This window comes from Balaenoptera ricei, chromosome 6, assembly GCF_028023285.1.
Source record: "Balaenoptera ricei isolate mBalRic1 chromosome 6, mBalRic1.hap2, whole genome shotgun sequence".
Taxonomy (NCBI): Eukaryota; Metazoa; Chordata; class Mammalia; order Artiodactyla; family Balaenopteridae; genus Balaenoptera; species Balaenoptera ricei.
Window position 1 is genome coordinate 29,801,732 of NC_082644.1, and position 22,719 is coordinate 29,824,450.

The window sequence follows — 22,719 nt, forward strand, 5'->3', positions numbered from 1 at the left end:
TCCTTACCCCTACTAAGCCAAGATGTTCAGTGCTATATGATGGCTCTTCCAAATCCATTTCATCCAAAGAGCCTGCAGATTTTGTGTATGTTTACAGTTGTGTTTTCTGTTGGAGCCAAGGTGCACACTTGAGTCTCATCACTCCAAGTTCTCTTTCTCATAAGGATGAGTAACTGATAATAGCTTAGTATGTTCTGATTTTTTGGTAGTGTTGCCAGATAAAATACAGATTTCGAGTTAAATGTAAATTTCAGATAAACAGGGAAAGAATTTGCAGTAAAACTATGTCCAAAATGTTGCATGGGACAAAGTTGTACTACAAATGAATTCATTGTTTATGTGAAATTCAAAAGTCAAATTCAGTTAGGCATTTGTTACTTTTCTTTACTAGATCGAGCCACCCTATTCTTTCAGGTGCTTTGAAATTTAAGAGACTAGAAAGTCTTGTTCTAGGAATCTAGTGCAGAAACAGAGGAGCCACGATACCCGAACAAAGACAATCATTGGAAATATCCTCAGATATATTGGAACATATATGAATTTTCAACTAGAAAAAAAATGAAGGCATTTTAAAAACTGAAAACAGATTGCCTTCGTTTTTAGTTGCATGACGTATCTCTGGGAAGATTTTAGTGAAAGAGATAACACTGGTTTCCTCCGGGAAAGAGGATTGGGTTGACAGGGGAAAGAGGTGGGAGGAGGGCTTGCCACTGCATATTCCATTTTGCACAATTTAATTTTGAACCTTGAGAAGGTGTTGCTCGCTTAAAATATTATACTAAAATCATTTAAAAGGTAAAAAACTAAATCTTTTACAACCATGGAATACTATGAGAAAGACATTTACTGAATTCTGGTCTTGGACATGGGGGCTGCATGACGGTTTTTTGATGGACGGGGGCTTTCCAGCACAAAGGATCATTAGTAAGGCTGGTCCTGCTGGATGTTGGTTGGAGAACAAGGACCACTCCCTTAGGAGTGATGTACATACAGCAGTCAAAGACACTGGATCTGCTGAGACAATCCTAATTTCAAATACTCAGTTCCATGTGGCCATAAATACCCAAGTGTTTATCAGACTAACAGTTCTGAATTTTGTTCAGAAAGTCTAGTCTCTGCTGAAGTAAGTCAAGAGCCAGGTAGGAAGCAGAGTGTGTTGAGGGACACAAAACTAGGTTGATGGAAAAAGAAGTGAAAGGAAGGGACCGTCAAGTCCAACCTCGGTGCCGTGAATCAAAAAAATAGTCTATAAACTGAGTAAAGAGGCACACGCCAATTGTGTTGCCACTGTGTGAGGTGGAAGGAACTTCCGGTTCTTGCCTACCTGCCAGAGCCCTCGTGGAATGTCTCCCCACCCCCACCCTACCCAGACCCACGTGCCCTCTGCCCCTCCCCCACTGCAGAATGTTTCAGCCACATTCTACTGTTATGACTCAAACGTGCCCCTCCTTCAGTTGGATCCTGAGCGTCTGCTGAAGCAGGTCACTCTCTGGGTCCTGGTCTTGACTTTTCTCATTGAGGCTACCAGGCAGCAGTAGTCCGTGCCCAAGCCTGCAGGATGGCTTCAGCAGGAGGTAAGCCTATAGGCTGGGGGTGTGTTCTCAGAGACCCTGCCATCCCTCACATCCTTCGGGTTCACACGTGACACTTCACGGTGGGCACACAGTTGGACTGAAGTAGAGGGAGAAGAGAGCCCTGGACACACGAGGACATTTCACCTGGGGAGACTGGGGAGCCTGAAGAAACCTGAGACTGCACTGGGGAGGAGGGGTCATTGGAGGCGGATCAAGAGGAATTGCCCTGGCTATGGAGAAAGGATGGCAGCAGGCAGGTTGATTCTTTCTAGAAGGGAGACAAGCCACTTTGAAACGTGTGTGTAAGGATGTGTGTGATGTCCTGGTGGTGACACAGGGAGGGTCATGAGGAAAGCCTAGACCTGTCTTGTGTTCCTGAGGCACCTGAAGCTTGCCTCACCATATCTTTCTAAGGGATTTGAACAGGAGCATACTGTATCTAAGGGGGCCGTGGGGAGAGATGGTCTTGGTGAGAAAACTATTCAGTGGGGCTGTGTGTGGCCACACCTGCAGTGAAGTGTCCTCTCCGAGAGCTAGGCAGGAGGTTACTCTAACTGCCGCAGCCCACACCTCGTCCACTCCTCCCAGCCCAGAGCTCACTTCTCAGTTCAGGCAACTGTTGCTTTGGCTTCAACAGGGGATGGGCAACCGTGTAACTTCAGCCAAGAGAGGGCTCAGGTTCCTGAGTTGCTCTGAATTGTTCTTCCTTTTGTGGAATCGCAGTACTTCAGACCTACTTCATCTCGTCCAGTATCTCATGGTGGACCCTCAGGCTGCCTTGAGAGGAAGAGTTTGTTCATATTTCCCGTCACTCCTTCATGGACAGGGGACAGATGTGGAGTGGGGTTGTTTCGGGTGGAATGTCTGTGAAGGCTGCTTCCTCTTTTAAAGGGGGAAGGAGTGTAGCCCAGGGGCAGGAAGACGATCTTCTGTGTTATTATTAAACGTCCTATGACACCTGTTCTGGTTAATTAGGTGCACCGTGGTGTGTACCTTGTTCTCCTGAACAGGGATGTGATCCAGACAACTTGATCGCCATGGCAACTGGCTTCTGCCTGCTTCTCAGATTGTCTTTCCGTTATTGGGAGCTGGAGGGGGAAGGACCACAGGCGGTCTGTAGTCCCATGACCAATGTAACATGACAATTCCCTGGCCCTTGTTTAATCCTCTGCAGCCATCACTGGCTGTGAAATGACAGAATCTAAGGGACACGCGCCTACTTCTCACACACCACTCCCCCCACCCCCGCCACCTAGGAACAGAACTCCTGAGTGATGACAGTGACTCTGGGCACTGGGGAGGGGGTGGCAGGACCTGGCCCATGTTACGTGTCTGCTGTGGGTTGTTCTGAGATGCAGGTGCATTCTGGGTCAGTGTTATGGGTTTGTATCAGGATTCCATTAGAGAGATATTTTCCAGCATTTTGTTTTGTTTTGTGAGGCTAGGAAAGAAAGAGGGGATTTCTACTGAGCATCAGGAAAAGGAGGACTGAGGAGGAGGTGGGGCCCTAATATTTGACACAATACCTGTCCACAAAGGGCCTTTGGGTGCCTAGAACTTACCTTGGAGAAGGTCCCTACCTGCTAGTACGCCGGCTGAGGGGCATTTCTCACAGAGCGGATGTCCACACAGTTCCAGATCTTGGGAGACAGCCTGTGAGGCTTAGGTGCCAGCGGGTGCCTTAGGGAGGCTCTCCAAGTCACTGCTTGCTGAGGCGATTTCTTCTCGGCAGACAGGGGTCAGGGACCTTGGTGGATAGGCGCGGGGTCACCAGTGGAATAATTCTCAACTGGAGGTCAGGGCATGAAAATCACTTGAAGACATTTGCACGCTGCACAGTTTCCCTTGTCCAAGTGTCCCTCACCTGTGGAGATGTACACTCTGATGCCACAGAAAGCCTCGGTCCCACTTGCCCATTCTCCTCCTCCATTCACTCCTTTCCTTTGCCTCCACAGCATGGCCAGTGCTGGGAACGGATGTGACCATGAACCCCGGTGCCTCCTTGTCTACTTTCACGGCAGTGCCCTTCCCTCCACCCACTCCTGGCGCCCAGCACCGGCCACCCTGGCAGCAGCACCTGCCACGTCCCCTCACCCCAGCATTCCCTCCTGGCAGCAGCCTGCTGCTGCCAGCTTTCCCCAGGACGCCTTTGGTGGCTAATGGTGGCCGTGGCCCCAGTGCCCCTGGGGCTTGCAACCTCACTGTCCAAGTCAGGTCACAAGGGAGGACAGTGGAGGCCCCCCAGACTCAGACCTTTGTCGTTACTCAGGCCCCCCTCAACTGGAGCGCTCCAGGGGCCCTCAGCAGGAGTGCTGCATGTCCTGCACCCGTATTCATAGCAACCCCTGTGATGGGGACCGTTGTGACTGCTTCAGCTGTTGGAGTTAGTCAGGCTGGCAAGGGAGGCTGGACCCCAGGCTTTCCTCCTCAAGCTCCACCACCAGCTGCCCAGCTGGCCCCTATCATTCGCCCAGTGAACTCTGGGCCATGGCCACATGGCACTTCCAGGGAGGGCCGCCTGGCCACCAACCAGTCCAACGCCTCGCAGGATGGCTCCTCTAACCCCCAGAGAGAGTACAGTAACTTCCGACGTTGGCAGCACATCAAGCCCCTGGCCCGGAGACACTTTCACCTGAGTCCTGATGCAGAAGCTTTTTCCTGCTTTCTCATGTGAGTGAACGCTCAGGGGGTCCTGAGCTTATGGGAGCTTTTAGATAAAGAGGAACTGGGGATGGACTCGCACGTTAGCTTTCTAGGGATACTGGAAGGAAGGTGTGAGGGCGATGTCCGTGCTATGAGAGGGCACACTGTCGGTCACATGGGTGGGCCTGCCAGTCCGTGACATCAGGACTGAAATGTGCCCTATCTCAACTGGCCCCACCACCCTGTGAGTCTGGCCAGCTTGCTCTTCCATGATTCTCATGGTAATATGGACTGAAGACTTGCAGTCAGAGAGGGTCGTGGTGTAAGGTGAGGAGCCAAGGAGTGGATGCCGCACTCTCCTGTGGTGCCGTGTCCTTCATACAGGACTTGAGCGTACATGGCCAGGGGAGGTCACTTCAGAGGAGGGAGAGAGCGCGGGGCCCAGGAGAGCGCTTTATGCATGCCTCCACTTCGTTGTGGAGAATTCCACGAGGAACAGGGTGATGGTAGAGCTCTCCTAAGGGCGTGGGCTCTCTCCCACTAGACTTGTGAGCCTGGCAGGCATTTCCATCCTAAACCTCCGGTCCCTCGTAAAAAGGGGACACTTACACTTCACTCAGAGGACTGTGCAGAAGACGCCTTGGGCTAATCTATGAAGTGTTAGCAGATTGCTTGGTACATGCCATGCCTCATTGATGATGGTGATTTTTATTATGAAAATGCAGCCTTAAGGAGGAAAAGAGCTCCCCAAGGCACAATGTCCCAGCTCTAGCCTGGGAGTGGATGGTCATCCTTTAGTGAGTGTGAGGCGGTGACAGCAGTGGCCGGGAAGGCTTGTCTTTGCCCTCCCAGACGCCCGCCTCTCACCCTCCTGTTGCTCAGTCATTCTGGGTTGAGTGATGTGTGGTCCACATGGGCAGGTGGGGTCAGGCAGGTGGGGGCTGGGCTGTGCCCAGAGACTGACCCCGAGGGCTTACAGCCCAGTGCTTCGATCCGTGGCCCGCCTGAATCCCACCATGCTGCTGGAGGAGGGACTGCGGAGGGCCGTGCAGGAATGGCGGCGCTTGAGCAACCTTGACCGGATGATCTACTACGAGAGGGCGGAAAAGTGAGTCAGCGTCCTGGGCCCAGGGGCTGCGTGGAGGGTGAGGCGAGTGGGTGAGGGCAGGGTCTGGCCGTGGGGGTGCTCATCAGAGAGGACAGAGGAGAAGGGCTGTCACCCAGCACAGGGTCCCCGCAGCCCAGGGGCCCTACTGTTCCCCAGAAACCCCTCCCTCACCTTGAGAGTTTGAGACTTCTGTCCTTCCTCCACCAGGAGCTCTGCCCTCCTCTGATTTTGACCTACCCTTGCCTTGACATGAAGGTCTCAGGACGGGGCAGGGTGAAGCTGTGTGTCCAGTAGGGGTCCAACTCCGGCCATATGGGCTGGGCCGGGGAAAGAGCTCCACCCGCCAGCCTGCTGCTTCCTTAGTGGTGGGTGGCTGGCGGCCACTAACATAGATTTGGGACCACCTCTCCTCATGAAAAGTGCCCTGAGTGGGTACCCTGGCATCCCTGAAGAGGATGGGGAAGCCAGCTGTCGTCGGCCCAAGGGTCTCCGGCCCTTCCAGTGTTTGCTCCATGGTAATCCCCTTGGTTTAAGAAACAAAAGCAAACAAACGAGCGTCTCTCAGAGGAAGGGAAGGCCTCTCCTCTAAGCTCAGCATCCACATCGTCCAGCCTCTCCTGGGCCCTGTCTCCAGGTCTATGTTCCAGGAGTCTCAGTCCTAGCCCAGGGTCCTGGATTCGGGCAAGGACCCCTGTGGGGAACACATGCCTGTTCCAGCCTCTGGCTGTCAGCCCTTCATGTGGTTCTGGATGGGGACGGGGGCATGAGGAGGGTGCCCCCTGGGTCAGCCATGTGTCCCGTTGACTTGGTTCAATTCAGCGACCTGGGTCTATGCTGTTGAATGCCCTCCAGTGCTGGTGAGGCAGGAAGGGTCCCAGATCTTGTTATCACTTCCAGGAGCAGCTCTCTGCTGTGGACAGAACCTCACAGGGCCTTGACGGCCCCAAGGCACATCCTCTCCCAGTGCCTCATTCTTGGCTGCCTTTGTTGGGCTCCAGAACCCAGGCCTTTTTCTCAGGGTGGCCTGTGCCTCCGTCACCCCCCAGGTTCATGGAATTTGCGGCCGAGGAGGAGACGCACATTCAGCATTTGCAGTGGATGCAGTGCGTGCAGGACCTGCCTCCTCCAGCCCCACCGAAGCTGGATGCTCGGGGGCCCCCAGCCCCGAAAGTGCGCCTTCAGCCAGGCACCCAGCTTCCCACTGGAGCTGAAGGCACAGGTAACAGGGCCTAGGTTTGGCCACTGTCCCCATGTGGATCCTTTTCTTTCAAGACAGGGGCATTGGTCTTTCAACCAAAACAGCCACCGAGGCGGGGTGGGGGGGGTGGGGTCTCAGCTGCCCTTTGTCACTACGGGGTATTGACTTGGTCAGTTTTGTAACTCCTCTCACACCTCCCTGTCAAAGGACCCCACACGAAGTCTGCCTAAGAAGTGGGCTTGATGGGGAGACCCCTAGAAAATTGGAGGTTCCCCACTCCCTTACTTGTGACTCTCTTAGATGACCCCCTAACCTCCCCTCTCCAACTGTGCATGAGGCTTCAGATGGTCCTGACCCCTCCCACACCCACATCAACGTCCCCCAAACAATGCCCTCACCAACGTGCGCTCGGTGGTCAGGAGGTGGACCGGGAGTCCCTCACCTTCCTTCCCTTCCTCCTGCTCTGCCTCAGCCTGTGCTCCCAGGATGTGCGGCCCCAGGGCCCAGCCCTCGCACCCGAAGCCACACAGATCCCAGCGGAACCCGGAGCCCAAGGCGCCCAAGGAGATTCCCCCTGAGGCTGTGAGGGAGGCTGTGGACAGGATGGAGGCGCTGGTGGGGCCCGTCCACTCAGCCCCAGGCAAGTCACATGCAGAATGTGGAAAGGACGGAAATGAGCTGAAGCAGGAAGAGGACGACACCTACTTGGACCCGTGTCTCTTGAGCTACACTGACGAGCTGCGTTCCCGGGAACACTCTGTCACCAAGGTAGGCTGGGCCTGGAGCCTGGGGTCTACAAGATGCCAGGGCATGGAACTCTCAGCACCCAAGATCTGGGTTCTGCTCAGGCCGATGGGACTTAAGCTCAGCTCCTTGTTCCTGAGCCTGGTGTTAGGGGAGGTTTACGTAGATGTATGTGTGTATATGTTTGTGTCTGTGTGTATGCCTTTGTGTGTCTGTGTATGTGCATCTGTATATGTGCTCTTTTGTGTGTGACTGTGTATGTGCATGTGTGTGTGTGTGTGTGTGTGTGCTGACCATCTCCACCTTGTGGAGGAGAGTGGGGGTGGGTCTCTGCTTTTCACTTTCCCTCCTGGTCTTCTTGTGTCACAGGCCACTCCTGGCCAAGGATGCTCACAGCCTCTTCTTTCTGTCCGAGGTGGAGGCAGTCATTCACCCTCGATTCCCGGCAGAATTGTTTTCCCCGGACCCACAGCTGGATGTCTTGGCCCTTGCTGAGGAGCTGAAGCAGGAGGAAGGACTCACCCCTGAAGAAGTGAGCCAGGGGAGGGAGAGGGACACTTAGGGAGCCAGGGGACTCCAGGGGAGGGGGGACTCCAGGTGATCCAGGGGACAGGGGAAACCAGGTGGCCCAGGGGAGCCAGAGGAGGGAGGGATCGCAGGTAGAACAGGGGAGACAAGGGACACCCAGGAAGACCAGGGCACGGAGGGACCCCAGTGAGCAGGGGAGAGCTAGGGCCCCAGAACAGGAGGCCCACATGGCTCTGTCCGTCCCTTCCCTGCCTCGGAGGCCTGGCATGGGGAAGGGCCCTCTCTGGGGTGGGTGCGGCACAGGGTGATAAGAAGGAGAGGATGGGGAGCCGGGAGCGGAGGGAAGGACACACAGCTGGGAATAAGGTGCAGGAGGATGGCAGGAATGCCACCGTGTCTGTATTTGGAGTCTAGTCCTGGGGTCACCCGTCCCCTCCTCCCCCCCAGGGCCATTGTCCCACTGCCCAGTGCTCCTCCTCTCACACGTGCGCGTGGAGCCATCACTGTCCTCCTCCCTCCAACCAGCTGGTGCAGAAACGACTCGTGGCCTTGAAAGAGGACGAGGGTGGGCCGGCAGCCCCGAGCCACAGTGCACCCGGAATGGGCTCAAGTCCATCTGAGTCCCACGCCGGCCAAGGTGCCCAGAGGCACGACCAAGACCGCCATCGAGGGGTCAGTGATGAAGCCTGCCCACCAGAGATTGATGTTGAGGCTCTTCATAGGCCCATCCGAACAGACACTGGCCCGTTCGTGCTCAGAGTCTTTGTTCCCTCTCGAGGACGTCAGGCTGGCAAGGGAGGCTGGACCCCAGGCTTTCCTCCTCAAGCTCCACCACCAGCTGCCCAGCTGACCCCTATCATTCGCCCAGTGAACTCTGGGCCATGGCCACATGGCACTTCCAGGGAGGGCCGCCTGGCCACCAACCAGTCCAACGCCTCGCAGGATGGCTCCTCTAACCCCCAGAGAGAGTACAGTAACTTCCGACGTTGGCAGCACATCAAGCCCCTGGCCCGGAGACACTTTCACCTGAGTCCTGATGCAGAAGCTTTTTCCTGCTTTCTCATGTGAGTGAACGCTCAGGGGGTCCTGAGCTTATGGGAGCTTTTAGATAAAGAGGAACTGGGGATGGACTCGCACGTTAGCTTTCTAGGGATACTGGAAGGAAGGTGTAAGGGCGATGTCCATGCTATGAGAGGGCACATTGTCGGTCACATGGGTGGGCCTGCCAGTCCGTGACATCAGGACTGAAATGTGCCCTATCACAACTGGCCCCACCACCCTGTGAGTCTGGCCAGCTTGCTCTTCCATGATTCTCATGGTAATATGGACTGAAGACTTGCAGTCAGAGAGGGTTGTGGTGTAAGTTGAGGAGCCAAGGAGTGGATGCCGCACTCTCCTGTGGTGCCGTGTCCTTCATACAGGACTTGAGCGTACATGGCCAGGGGAGGTCACTTCAGAGGAGGGGGAGGAGCGCGGGGCCCAGGAGGGCGCTTTATGCATGCCTCCACTTCGTTGTGGAGAATTCCACGAGGAACAGGGTGATGGTAGAGCTCTCCTAAGGGCGTGGGCTCTCTCCCACTAGACTTGTGAGCCTGGCAGGCATTTCCATCCTAAACCTCCGGTCCCTCGTAAAAAGGGGACACTTACACTTCACTCAGAGGACTGTGCAGAAGACGCCTTGGGCTAATCTATGAAGTGTTAGCAGATTGCTTGGCACATGACACGCCTCATTGATGATAGTGATTTTTATTATGAAAATGCAGCCTTGAGGAGGAAAAGAGCTCCCCAAGGCACAATGTCCCAGCTCTAGCCTGGGAGAGGATGGTCATCCTTGAGTGAGTGTGAGGCGGTGACAGCAGTGGCCGGGAAGGCTTGTCTTTGCCCTCCCAGACGCCCACCTCTCACCCTCCTGTTGCTCAGTCATTCTGGGTTGAGTGATGTGTGGTCCACATGGGCGGGTGGGGTCAGGCAGGTGGGGGCTGGGCTGTGCCCGGAGACTGACCCCGAGGGCTTACAGCCCAGTGCTTCGATCCGTGGCCCGCCTGAATCCCACCATGCCGCTGGAGGAGGGACTGCGGAGGGCCGTGCAGGAATGGCGGCGCTTGAGCAACCTTGACCGGATGATCTACTACGAGAGGGCGGAAAAGTGAGTCAGCGTCCTGGGCCCAGGGACTGCGTGGAGGGTGAGGCGAGTGGGTGAGGGCAGGGTCTGGCCGTGGGGGTGCTCATCAGAGAGGACAGAGGAGAAGGGCTGTCACCCAGCACAGGGTCCCCGCAGCCCAGGGGCCCTACTGTTCCCCAGAAACCCCTCCCTCACCTTGAGAGTTTGAGACTTCTGTCCTTCCTCCACCAGGAGCTCTGCCCTCCTCTGATTTTGACCTACCCTTGCCTTGACATGAAGGTCTCAGGACGGGGCAGGGTGAAGCTGTGAGTCCAGTAGGGGTCCAACTCCGGCCATATGGGCTGGGCCGGGGAAAGAGCTCCACCCGCCAGCCTGCTGCTTCCTTAGTGGTGGGTGGCTGGCGGCCGCTAACATAGATTTGGGACCACCTCTCCTCATGAAAAGTGCCCTGAGTGGGTACCCTGGCATCCCTGAAGAGGCTGGGGTAGCCAGCTGTCGTCGGCCCAAGGGTCTCCGGCCCTTCCAGTGTTTGCTCCATGGTAATCCCCTTGGTTTATGAAACAAAAGCAAACAAACGAGCGTCTCTCAGAGGAAGGGAAGGCCTCTCCTCTAAGCTCAGCATCCACATCGTCCAGCCTCTCCTGGGCCCTGTCTCCAGGTCTATGTTCCAGGAGTCTCAGTCCTAGCCCAGGGTCCTGGATTCGGGCAAGGACCCCTGTGGGGAACACATGCCTGTTCCAGCCTCTGGCTGTCAGCCCTTCATGTGGTTCTGGATGGGGACGGGGGCATGAGGAGGGTGCCCCCTGGGTCAGTCATGTGTCCCGTTGACCTGGTTCAATTCAGCGACCTGGGTCTATGCTGTTGAATGCCCTCCAGTGCTGGTGAGGCAGGAAGGGTCCCAGATCTTGTTATCACTTCCAGGAGCAGCTCTCTGCTGTGGACAGCACCTCACAGGGCCTTGACGGCCCCAAGGCACATCCTCTCCCAGTGCCTCATTCTTGGCTGCCTTTGTTGGGCTCCAGAACCCAGGCCTTTTTCTCAGGGTGGCCTGTGCCTCCGTCACCCCCCAGGTTCATGGAATTTGCGGCCGAGGAGGAGACGCACATTCAGCATTTGCAGTGGATGCAGTGCGCGCAGGACCTGCCTCCTCCAGCCCCACCGAAGCTGGATGCTCGGGGGCCCCCAGCCCCGAAAGTGCGCCTTCAGCCAGGCACCCAGCTTCCCACTGGAGCTGAAGGCACAGGTAACAGGGCCTACGGTTGGCCACCGTCCCCATGTGGATCCTTTTCTTTCAAGACAGGGGCATTGGTCTTTCAACCAAAACAGCCACCGAGGCGGGGGGGTGGGGTGGGGTGGTGTCTCAGCTGCCCTTTGTCACTACGGGGTATTGACTTGGTCAGTTTTATAACTCTTCTCACACCTCCCTGTCAAAGGACCCCACACTAAGTCTGCCTAAGAAGTGGGCTTGATGGGGAGACCCCTAGAAAATTGGAGGTTCCCCACTCCCTTACTTGTGACTCTCTTAGATGACCCCCTAACCTCCCCTCTCCAACTGTGCATGAGGCTTCAGATGGTCCTGACCCCTCCCACACCCACATCAACGTCCCCCAAACAATGCCCTCACCAACGTGCGCTCGGTGGTCAGGAGGTGGACCGGGAGTCCCTCACCTTCCTTCCCTTCCTCCTGCTCTGCCTCAGCCTGTGCTCCCAGGATGTGCGGCCCCAGGGCCCAGCCCTCGCACCCGAAGCCACACAGATCCCAGCGGAACCCGGAGCCCAAGGCGCCCAAGGAGATTCCCCCTGAGGCTGTGAGGGAGGATGTGGACAGGATGGAGGCGCTGGTGGGGCCCGTCCACTCAGCCCCAGGCAAGTCACATGCAGAATGTGGAAAGGACGGAAATGAGCTGAAGCAGGAAGAGGACGACACCTACTTGGACCCGTGTCTCTTGAGCTACACTGACGAGCTGCGTTCCCGGGAACACTCTGTCACCAAGGTAGGCTGGGCCTGGAGCCTGGGGTCTACAAGATGCCAGGGCATGGAACTCTCAGCACCCAAGATCTGGGTTCTGCTCAGGCCGATGGGACTTAAGCTCAGCTCCTTGTTCCTGAGCCTGGTGTTAGGGGAGGTTTACGTAGATGTATGTGTGTATATGTTTGTGTCTGTGTGTATGCCTTTGTGTGTCTGTGTATGTGCATCTGTATATGTGCTCTTTTGTGTGTGACTGTGTATGTGCATGTGTGTGTGTGTGTGTGTGTGTGCTGACCATCTCCACCTTGTGGAGGAGAGTGGGGGTGGGTCTCTGCTTTTCACTTTCCCTCCTGGTCTTCTTGTGTCACAGGCCACTCCTGGCCAAGGATGCTCACAGCCTCTTCTTTCTGTCCGAGGTGGAGGCAGTCATTCACCCTCGATTCCCGGCAGAATTGTTTTCCCCGGACCCACAGCTGGATGTCTTGGCCCTTGCTGAGGAGCTGAAGCAGGAGGAAGGACTCACCCCTGAAGAAGTGAGCCAGGGGAGGGAGAGGGACACTTAGGGAGCCAGGGGACTCCAGGGGAGGGGGGACTCCAGGTGATCCAGGGGACAGGGGAAACCAGGTGGCCCAGGGGAGCCAGAGGAGGGAGGGATCGCAGGTAGAACAGGGGAGACAAGGGACACCCAGGAAGACCAGGGCACGGAGGGACCCCAGTGAGCAGGGGAGAGCTAGGGCCCCAGAACAGGAGGCCCACATGGCTCTGTCCGTCCCTTCCCTGCCTCGGAGGCCTGGCATGGGGAAGGGCCCTCTCTGGGGTGGGTGCGGCACAGGGTGATAAGAAGGAGAGGATGGGGAGCCGGGAGCGGAGGGAAGGACACACAGCTGGGAATAAGGTGCAGGAGGATGGCAGGAATGCCACCGTGTCTGTATTTGGAGTCTAGTCCTGGGGTCACCCGTCCCCTCCTCCCCCCCAGGGCCATTGTCCCACTGCCCAGTGCTCCTCCTCTCACACGTGCGCGTGGAGCCGTCACTGTCCTCCTCCCTCCAACCAGCTGGTGCAGAAACGACTCGTGGCCTTGAAAGAGGACGAGGGTGGGCCGGCAGCCCCGAGCCACAGTGCACCCGGAATGGGCTCAAGTCCATCTGAGTCCCACGCCGGCCAAGGTGCCCAGAGGCACGACCAAGACCGCCATCGAGGGGTCAGTGATGAAGCCTGCCCACCAGAGATTGATGTTGAGGCTCTTCATAGGCCCATCCGAACAGACACTGGCCCGTTCGTGCTCAGAGTCTTTGTTCCCTCTCGAGGACGTCAGGCTGGCAAGGGAGGCTGGACCCCAGGCTTTCCTCCTCAAGCTCCACCACCAGCTGCCCAGCTGACCCCTATCATTCGCCCAGTGAACTCTGGGCCATGGCCACATGGCACTTCCAGGGAGGGCCGCCTGGCCACCAACCAGTCCAACGCCTCGCAGGATGGCTCCTCTAACCCCCAGAGAGAGTACAGTAACTTCCGACGTTGGCAGCACATGAAGCCCCTGGCCCGGAGACACTTTCACCTGAGTCCTGATGCAGAAGCTTTTTCCTGCTTTCTCATGTGAGTGAACGCTCAGGGGGTCCTGAGCTTATGGGAGCTTTTAGATAAAGAGGAACTGGGGATGGACTCGCACGTTAGCTTTCTAGGGATACTGGAAGGAAGGTGTAAGGGCGATGTCCATGCTATGAGAGGGCACATTGTCGGTCACATGGGTGGGCCTGCCAGTCCGTGACATCAGGACTGAAATGTGCCCTATCACAACTGGCCCCACCACCCTGTGAGTCTGGCCAGCTTGCTCTTCCATGATTCTCATGGTAATATGGACTGAAGACTTGCAGTCAGAGAGGGTTGTGGTGTAAGTTGAGGAGCCAAGGAGTGGATGCCGCACTCTCCTGTGGTGCCGTGTCCTTCATACAGGACTTGAGCGTACATGGCCAGGGGAGGTCACTTCAGAGGAGGGGGAGGAGCGCGGGGCCCAGGAGGGCGCTTTATGCATGCCTCCACTTCGTTGTGGAGAATTCCACGAGGAACAGGGTGATGGTAGAGCTCTCCTAAGGGCGTGGGCTCTCTCCCACTAGACTTGTGAGCCTGGCAGGCATTTCCATCCTAAACCTCCGGTCCCTCGTAAAAAGGGGACACTTACACTTCACTCAGAGGACTGTGCAGAAGACGCCTTGGGCTAATCTATGAAGTGTTAGCAGATTGCTTGGCACATGACACGCCTCATTGATGATAGTGATTTTTATTATGAAAATGCAGCCTTGAGGAGGAAAAGAGCTCCCCAAGGCACAATGTCCCAGCTCTAGCCTGGGAGAGGATGGTCATCCTTGAGTGAGTGTGAGGCGGTGACAGCAGTGGCCGGGAAGGCTTGTCTTTGCCCTCCCAGACGCCCGCCTCTCACCCTCCTGTTGCTCAGTCATTCTGGGTTGAGTGATGTGTGGTCCACATGGGCGGGTGGGGTCAGGCAGGTGGGGGCTGGGCTGTGCCCGGAGACTGACCCCGAGGGCTTACAGCCCAGTGCTTCGATCCGTGGCCCGCCTGAATCCCACCATGCCGCTGGAGGAGGGACTGCGGAGGGCCGTGCAGGAATGGCGGCGCTTGAGCAACCTTGACCGGATGATCTACTACGAGAGGGCGGAAAAGTGAGTCAGCGTCCTGGGCCCAGGGACTGCGTGGAGGGTGAGGCGAGTGGGTGAGGGCAGGGTCTGGCCGTGGGGGTGCTCATCAGAGAGGACAGAGGAGAAGGGCTGTCACCCAGCACAGGGTCCCCGCAGCCCAGGGGCCCTACTGTTCCCCAGAAACCCCTCCCTCACCTTGAGAGTTTGAGACTTCTGTCCTTCCTCCACCAGGAGCTCTGCCCTCCTCTGATTTTGACCTACCCTTGCCTTGACATGAAGGTCTCAGGACGGGGCAGGGTGAAGCTGTGAGTCCAGTAGGGGTCCAACTCCGGCCATATGGGCTGGGCCGGGGAAAGAGCTCCACCCGCCAGCCTGCTGCTTCCTTAGTGGTGGGTGGCTGGCGGCCGCTAACATAGATTTGGGACCACCTCTCCTCATGAAAAGTGCCCTGAGTGGGTACCCTGGCATCCCTGAAGAGGCTGGGGTAGCCAGCTGTCGTCGGCCCAAGGGTCTCCGGCCCTTCCAGTGTTTGCTCCATGGTAATCCCCTTGGTTTATGAAACAAAAGCAAACAAACGAGCGTCTCTCAGAGGAAGGGAAGGCCTCTCCTCTAAGCTCAGCATCCACATCGTCCAGCCTCTCCTGGGCCCTGTCTCCAGGTCTATGTTCCAGGAGTCTCAGTCCTAGCCCAGGGTCCTGGATTCGGGCAAGGACCCCTGTGGGGAACACATGCCTGTTCCAGCCTCTGGCTGTCAGCCCTTCATGTGGTTCTGGATGGGGACGGGGGCATGAGGAGGGTGCCCCCTGGGTCAGTCATGTGTCCCGTTGACCTGGTTCAATTCAGCGACCTGGGTCTATGCTGTTGAATGCCCTCCAGTGCTGGTGAGGCAGGAAGGGTCCCAGATCTTGTTATCACTTCCAGGAGCAGCTCTCTGCTGTGGACAGCACCTCACAGGGCCTTGACGGCCCCAAGGCACATCCTCTCCCAGTGCCTCATTCTTGGCTGCCTTTGTTGGGCTCCAGAACCCAGGCCTTTTTCTCAGGGTGGCCTGTGCCTCCGTCACCCCCCAGGTTCATGGAATTTGCGGCCGAGGAGGAGACGCACATTCAGCATTTGCAGTGGATGCAGTGCGCGCAGGACCTGCCTCCTCCAGCCCCACCGAAGCTGGATGCTCGGGGGCCCCCAGCCCCGAAAGTGCGCCTTCAGCCAGGCACCCAGCTTCCCACTGGAGCTGAAGGCACAGGTAACAGGGCCTACGGTTGGCCACCGTCCCCATGTGGATCCTTTTCTTTCAAGACAGGGGCATTGGTCTTTCAACCAAAACAGCCACCGAGGCGGGGGGGTGGGGTGGGGTGGTGTCTCAGCTGCCCTTTGTCACTACGGGGTATTGACTTGGTCAGTTTTATAACTCTTCTCACACTTCCCTGTCAAAGGACCCCACACTAAGTCTGCCTAAGAAGTGGGCTTGATGGGGAGACCCCTAGAAAATTGGAGGTTCCCCACTCCCTTACTTGTGACTCTCTTAGATGACCCCCTAACCTCCCCTCTCCAACTGTGCATGAGGCTTCAGATGGTCCTGACCCCTCCCACACCCACATCAACGTCCCCCAAACAATGCCCTCACCAACGTGCGCTCGGTGGTCAGGAGGTGGACCGGGAGTCCCTCACCTTCCTTCCCTTCCTCCTGCTCTGCCTCAGCCTGTGCTCCCAGGATGTGCGGCCCCAGGGCCCAGCCCTCGCACCCGAAGCCACACAGATCCCAGCGGAACCCGGAGTCCAAGGCGCCCAAGGAGATTCCCCCTGAGGCTGTGAGGGAGGATGTGGACAGGATGGAGGCGCTGGTGGGGCCCGTCCACTCAGCCCCAGGCAAGTCACATGCAGAATGTGGAAAGGACGGAAATGAGCTGAAGCAGGAAGAGGACGACACCTACTTGGACCCGTGTCTCTTGAGCTACACTGACGAGCTGCGTTCCCGGGAACACTCTGTCACCAAGGTAGGCTGGGCCTGGAGCCTGGGGTCTACAAGATGCCAGGGCATGGAACTCTCAGCACCCAAGATCTGGGTTCTGCTCAGGCCGATGGGACTTAAGCTCAGCTCCTTGTTCCTGAGCCTGGTGTTAGGGGAGGTTTACGTAGATGTATGTGTGTATATGTTTGTGTCTGTGTGTATGCCTTTGTGTGTCTGTGTATGTGCATCTGTATATGTGCTCTTTTGTGTGTGACTGTGTATGTGCATGTGTGTGTGTGTGTGTGTGTGTGCTGACCATCTCCACCTTGTGGAGGAGAGTGGGGGTGGGTCTCTGCTTTTCACTTTCCCTCCTGGTCTTCTTGTGTCACAGGCCACTCCTGGCCAAGGATGCTCACAGCCTCTTCTTTCTGTCCGAGGTGGAGGCAGTCATTCACCCTCGATTCCCGGCAGAATTGTTTTCCCCGGACCCACAGCTGGATGTCTTGGCCCTTGCTGAGGAGCTGAAGCAGGAGGAAGGACTCACCCCTGAAGAAGTGAGCCAGGGGAGGGAGAGGGACACTTAGGGAGCCAGGGGACTCCAGGGGAGGGGGGACTCCAGGTGATCCAGGGGACAGGGGAAACCAGGTGGCCCAGGGGAGCCAGAGGAGGGAGGGATCGCAGGTAGAACAGGGGAGACAAGGGACACCCAGGAAGACCAGGGCACGGAGGGACCCCAGTGAGCAGGGGAGAGCTAGGGCCCCAGAACAGGAGGCCCACATGGCTCTGTCCGTCCCTTCCCTGCCTCGGAGGCCTGGCATGGGGAAGGGCCCTCTCTGGGGTGGGTGCGGCACAGGGTGATAAGAAGGAGAGGATGGGGAGCCGGGAGCGGAGGGAAGGACACACAGCTGGGAATAAGGTGCAGGAGGATGGCAGGAATGCCACCGTGTCTGTATTTGGAGTCTAGTCCTGGGGTCACCCGTCCCCTCCTCCCCCCCAGGGCCATTGTCCCACTGCCCAGTGCTCCTCCTCTCACACGTGCGCGTGGAGCCGTCACTGTCCTCCTCCCTCCTACCAGCTGGTGCAGAAACGACTCGTGGCCTTGAAAGAGGACAAGGGTGGGCCGGCAGCCCCGAGCCACAGTGCACCCGGAATGGACTCAAGTCCATCTGAGTCCCACGCCGGCCAAGGTGCCCAGAGGCACGACCAAGACCGCCATCGAGGGGTCAGTGATGAAGCCTGCCCACCAGAGATTGATGTTGAGGCTCTTCATAGGCCCATCCGAACAGACACTGGCCCGTTCGGGCCCAAAGTCTTTGTTCCCTGTCGAGGACGTCAGGAGGTCTCTCCATTCCAGGCCGGACGGCCCTCTCCTCCCCAGGGTCAAAGGCGCACTGGTCCTCTACTGGGACCCAGGGATGCGTCTGTTCTCAGAGAGGCGTCTCCTGTTCCGGAGGCCCGAGGGCCCAGGGACGCGTCCAGTGAGAACGAGGAGGCGCTCACCAGCCTGGCCTTCCTCTTTGCCTCTCCGCAGAGCCTGCCGCCTTGCGGTCTGTCCCAGAGTCCTGCCCCTGCCTCAGGCCTGGCCTCCCCTGGAGGTTGGGGGGCCCAGAGTGCTCCCCAGGCCCCCTCCCCTCAGAGAAGAGGCCCCAGCCCAGCTCCACCAGCCGCTCCCAAGTCGAGCAAGCGGGCTCTGTGTGGGCGCCCAGCCGCTGCTGAGAAGCTGCCCATCCCCGGGGCTGGCCACGGGGTCTCTAAGAGGCCAGCCTTGGCTCTGGGGCTGGCTCGCCCCTCACAGCCGAGAAAGAGAAAGCGTGACCCGTTTGTCACAGGGAAGAGGAGGAAGAAGAGGAAGCACTGCAGCCAGTAGGGAACAGCCGGGCCGGCCCTCCAGGGCGAGCACCCCAGGGCGGCCCCCAGGGGAGCCTAGGGGCTCCTCCTCACCCCAGAGCTGATCCTGGGATTGTGGGGGGTTAGGGAGGTGGGGGAGGTGGGTGTGGGCAGGACCTTTGGAGTGATGTATGAAAATTGTGAATAAAGATAGTTTTGGTGGGAAATGCTCTCAGGCCACTGTCATCTTCTTCGTGTGGAGCTGCTCCGCAGAGAGCGATCCTGAGAGGAAGGAAGGGTGAGGGAGGTCACAGGAGCTATGGATCTACAGGTGGCCAAACCTTTCCTCCACATAGACAAGGACTCCTCAGGCTGCCCCTGGGAACCCACAGCTCTCACTTTCCCCAGGGACCCCCTCACCATCCCCTTCTCTAAAGCCTGCTTGGCTAGGGGCCTTCTGGGGCATCTGTAGCATCTTCTGCATCCCTGAACCGTCTGGGGAGGGAGAGCTGCTTTTGTGCCTCTCAGCCCTCTGGACACTAACCAGTTTGTAGGACGGAGCCTGGAGACGGCCCTTGTCTTTATGGAGCTGCTCTCTGCTTCCCTGAAGTGGCCAGGCGATGGCGCTGGGGTGACCCTCCGCTCATCCAGGGTTTCCTGTGTGGGTGGCCTGACCAGAGAGGAAAAGTCTTGGCCATGGGGACAGGACTGTCTGCCTCGTCATAGCGGGAGCGTTCTCTAGTCCCACTGGGATTATTGCAATGTGGAGAGTGGTTGAGGCAGCTACCTCTTAATCCCAGTGAGGATGCAACGAGGGGAATGGGCGCGGGGAAATTCATGGGGCACCTGTTACAGGTGTGTCTAAGGGAAACGACAGTTGGGCCCCTTTGTGGAACTTGTGGGATTTCTGTGCAGCAGCATCTCGTTCAACTGAGGGAGGAGGACCCATCTGGCTGTGGCTGTGGGGACTGGCCTTAGGGGCCTAGGGGTGTGCAAAGACACCCCAGAACTACTGTCCCTTCCCTTTCCACCCATGGCTGGACATGTGTGTGTATTGGTATCAACACTGATTTGTATTCCCATAGAAAACAGTTCCTCCTGACAAACTATGACCGTGTTTCACAAGAACAGCTTGCTCACAGGGGCAGCAGGGGTGGGGGAGAGGTGTCTGCGGCCCCAGATCTGGGTGGGAGCTGGGATCCATGCTGAGGAGTGTGGAGGCCTCAGTCACCGTCCTGCGGTTGCCGGCAGAGACTTCGAATCATCAGAGCAGGGGAAATGACCCGCTCATAAGGGTGAGACGAGCAAACAATGAGGGGCAGGGAGCAGACCCCTGCTGTCTCCCTGAACTGCCCCCCCTCGCAGCCTGCTTAGCCCCCGTCATGGCCTGTGCTGGCCCACCTCTGAAGCCCCTTCCTCTTAATGCACTCAGATGCTCTGATCCTTTGTGGACCCGCCCTGGGCCTCACCCCCCTTCCCTGCTGGCCAAAGCCTCTTCTCCCGGTTCTGAGTTCTGATTCCTTCCCCAGGACCCAGGCGGGGGTTGGGACAGCAGAGACTCCCTAATTCTCCCTCCTCCTCCCTGAGATCTTGACAATCACCTTTGTATGTTTCTATGATTTAACTACTGTAGATACGTCATGTGAGTGGCTATGATATGTCCTTTGATGAGTGGCTTATTTCACTTAGCATAATGTCTTAGAGGTTTATCCATGTTGTAGCATGAGACATGGTTTCCTTTTATTTCAAGGAAGGAAATATTTCCTTGTGTTTTTAGACCCCCATTATCCCTTCATCTGCTGATGGACATTTGGGTTTCTTCACGTCTTGGGTATTTTGGATAATGCTACGACGAATGTGGGTGTGCAAATATCTCTTTGAGATCCTGCTTTGAATTCTTTTGGATACATACCCAGAAGTGGGACTGCTGGATCACATGGTAGTTATATTTTTAATTTTTTGAGGAAACTTCATATTGTTTTCCGTAAGGGTTGTCCCATTTTACACCTCTCACCAACAATGAGAAAGATAGCCACCATCAAGAAGTTGGTATATGTCCATCTTATAAAAACGTTTATGCTTTTAGCAGAGCTGTAGATAATCAAAATTATGTATAATAACAATATTTTTGGTTATATATGGTGTCATGTAAATCATATTGCCTTTGGCTTCTTCTTTCAACATTCTTACTTTAAGAAAAATGGATATATTAGATGTTCTTTAATTTTTTAATTATTTATAATTTTGCATTGTATGCATACATTAAAAATAATTTATCAGTTCCCTTGTTGGTGAACTTTCATAAATTATAATGTGACAGGGTAATCAGTTCCAGAGGAAAAGTTTTTCCTTTCAGAACTTTGAGTATTTATTCCATCGAATATGGCTTTTGTTACTGTTTTTTTCAAATTATGCCATCAATACACCCTTTCATGGTGGGTGATCAGTTTCCTTGCTAATTGTTTTTTGGAAGACTGTCTGTTGTCTTTTGTGTTCTCCAGTTTCTTGACGTGTGATTAGTTTCAGGTTAAAAAAATGTATCCTCCATGTGATCTATTTTGCTTCATTCACTGATAATACACATTCTTCATCTCATCTAGAACATAATATTATCTTTTTCATATGTTACTTCTACTCATTCTCTCCTGTCTCTACTTCTAGAACCCTGGATATATGTATATTAGACCATCTTATATATTCTCTGTGTCTTCATCAGCTTGGACGGCTATAACAAAATGCCATAGACCTGGTGGCTTGAAAAACAGACGGTAATTTCTTAACAGTTCTGAAGGTTGGAAGTCCAAGATCAAGGTGCCATATTCAGGTCCTGGTGAGAGCTCTCTTCCTACTTTTCAGATGGTTGTCTTCTTACCGCGTCCTCACGTGGCAGAGAGAAAGAGGGATCTCTCGTGTGTCTTTTCTTTTAAGGGCACTAAACCCATTATGAAAGCTCCATTCCCATGCCCTAATTACCTCCCAAAGGCCATATCCCCCAATACATTGAAGGGTAGGGCTTCAACATAAGAATTGGTGGGGGGGATATACGTCCATAGCATTCTGCCCCTGGTACCCCAAATTCGTGTCCTTATTGTATGCAAAATACATTCATTCTATCCCAACAGCCTCAAAAGCCTTAACTCATTCCAACATCAACTGTAAAATTTAAAGTCCAAAGTCTGATCTAAACACCATCTAAATCACATATGGGTGAGACTGGAGGTACTATTCATCCTGAGGCAAAGTTCCTCTGTAGCTGTAAATCTGTGACCCAAACAAGTTAAGTGTTTCCAAATACGATGCTGGGACTGGCATAGAATAGACAGCCCTACTCCAAAAGGCAGAAACAGGAAAGAAGGAAGGGGTGACAGTTTCCAAGCTAGTCCAGAGCCTAGCAAGGCCAATCCCATTAGATCTTAAGGAACGAGAATAACCCTCTTTAGTTTGATGCTTTGCCCTCCAGGCCCGCTGGGGTGGCAGCATCATCCCCACAGCTCGGTGGGGCAGCCCCACTCCTTCAGCTTGGTGGGGTGCCACCCACACTGCAGCTCTCTGTAGGGCCCCCACCTACACCATGACTCTCTGTGAGGGCGACAATCTCACACTTTGAAACTGAGGCCCCCTGGGCCTGTGGTGGGATTGACAGACCCGATGACCTCGGAATCACCTTTGGGGTCCTTCTTCCCTTTTCGTCAAGAGGAGTACACATTCACAGCCAAATGGCTCTAGTCTCCCATTCTGTAGAATCCAAGAATTCTGACAGCCTTCCTCATTCTGCCTGGCTTTCTCTGTCCCCTTTAGTTCCAACTGGCAGTGTCCCTTCTCTACTCCTGGCCTCTGCTGAGATGACTAATTAAATTAATATCACACCTATGATCTCTTCTTCAAAGGGTTGCTCAGCTGCACCCTTAGAGTTTCTTCAGAACAAGCTTTCTCACTTTCAAATATGGATAGGCTGAGAAGTTTCCAAATCTCTAAGTTCTGATTTCTTTTTGCTTAACAATTTGGTCTTCAATTTATCTTTCTCCTGATGTGTTTTACTAGGAGCGGTGATGAGGAACCAAGCTACTTCTTCCAAACTTTGTTCAGAGATCTCCTCAGATGAATATTCAATATCATCACTTACAAGGTCTACCTCCCCCAAAACGCTAGAACACAGTTCAGTCAAGTTCTTTGCCACTTTATAATAAGAATTGCCTCTCCTCCAATTTCTAATAATGTGTTCCTCATTTCTGTTGGAGACCTCACCAGAATAGCATCTAACGTCCATATTTCTATCTGTTCATGATTATTTCTGTATTCTCTACAAAGATGGAGACTTTCTCTCCAGTGTGCCTCTTTGCTTTCTGAGCCATCACCAGAATCACTTTTAATAGGTATAGGCTGAAAGGACTTTATGGCGATTTCAGC

General features: G+C 55.3%; 1 protein-coding gene across 1 annotated transcript; it reads left to right on the forward strand.

Moving 5' to 3' along the window:
- The first annotated feature begins 1,558 nt into the window (after nt 1-1,558).
- LOC132367823 (uncharacterized) lies at nt 1,559-20,821 on the forward strand. The gene is made up of 16 exons (XM_059926416.1): nt 1,559-1,574; nt 3,530-4,244; nt 5,197-5,325; nt 6,372-6,495; nt 7,046-7,291; nt 7,683-7,799; nt 8,321-8,859; nt 9,813-9,941; nt 10,988-11,111; nt 11,666-11,911; nt 12,863-13,196; nt 14,384-14,561; nt 16,264-16,531; nt 16,923-17,039; nt 17,561-18,080; nt 20,814-20,821. The coding sequence occupies exons 1-16, from the start codon at nt 1,559-1,561 to the stop codon at nt 20,819-20,821; spliced, it is 3,810 nt and encodes a 1,269-aa protein (XP_059782399.1).
- The last annotated feature ends 1,898 nt before the right edge of the window (nt 20,822-22,719 follow it).

Excerpts from the sequence above, each read along its gene's own strand:
- LOC132367823 (XM_059926416.1), top strand. Across the intron at positions 7,292-7,682 it reads GGGAACACTCTGTCACCAAG|GTGGAGGCAGTCATTCACCC; the intron begins GTAGGCTGGGCC and ends TTTCTGTCCGAG. Across the intron at positions 8,860-9,812 it reads GCTTTTTCCTGCTTTCTCAT|CCCAGTGCTTCGATCCGTGG; the intron begins GTGAGTGAACGC and ends GAGGGCTTACAG.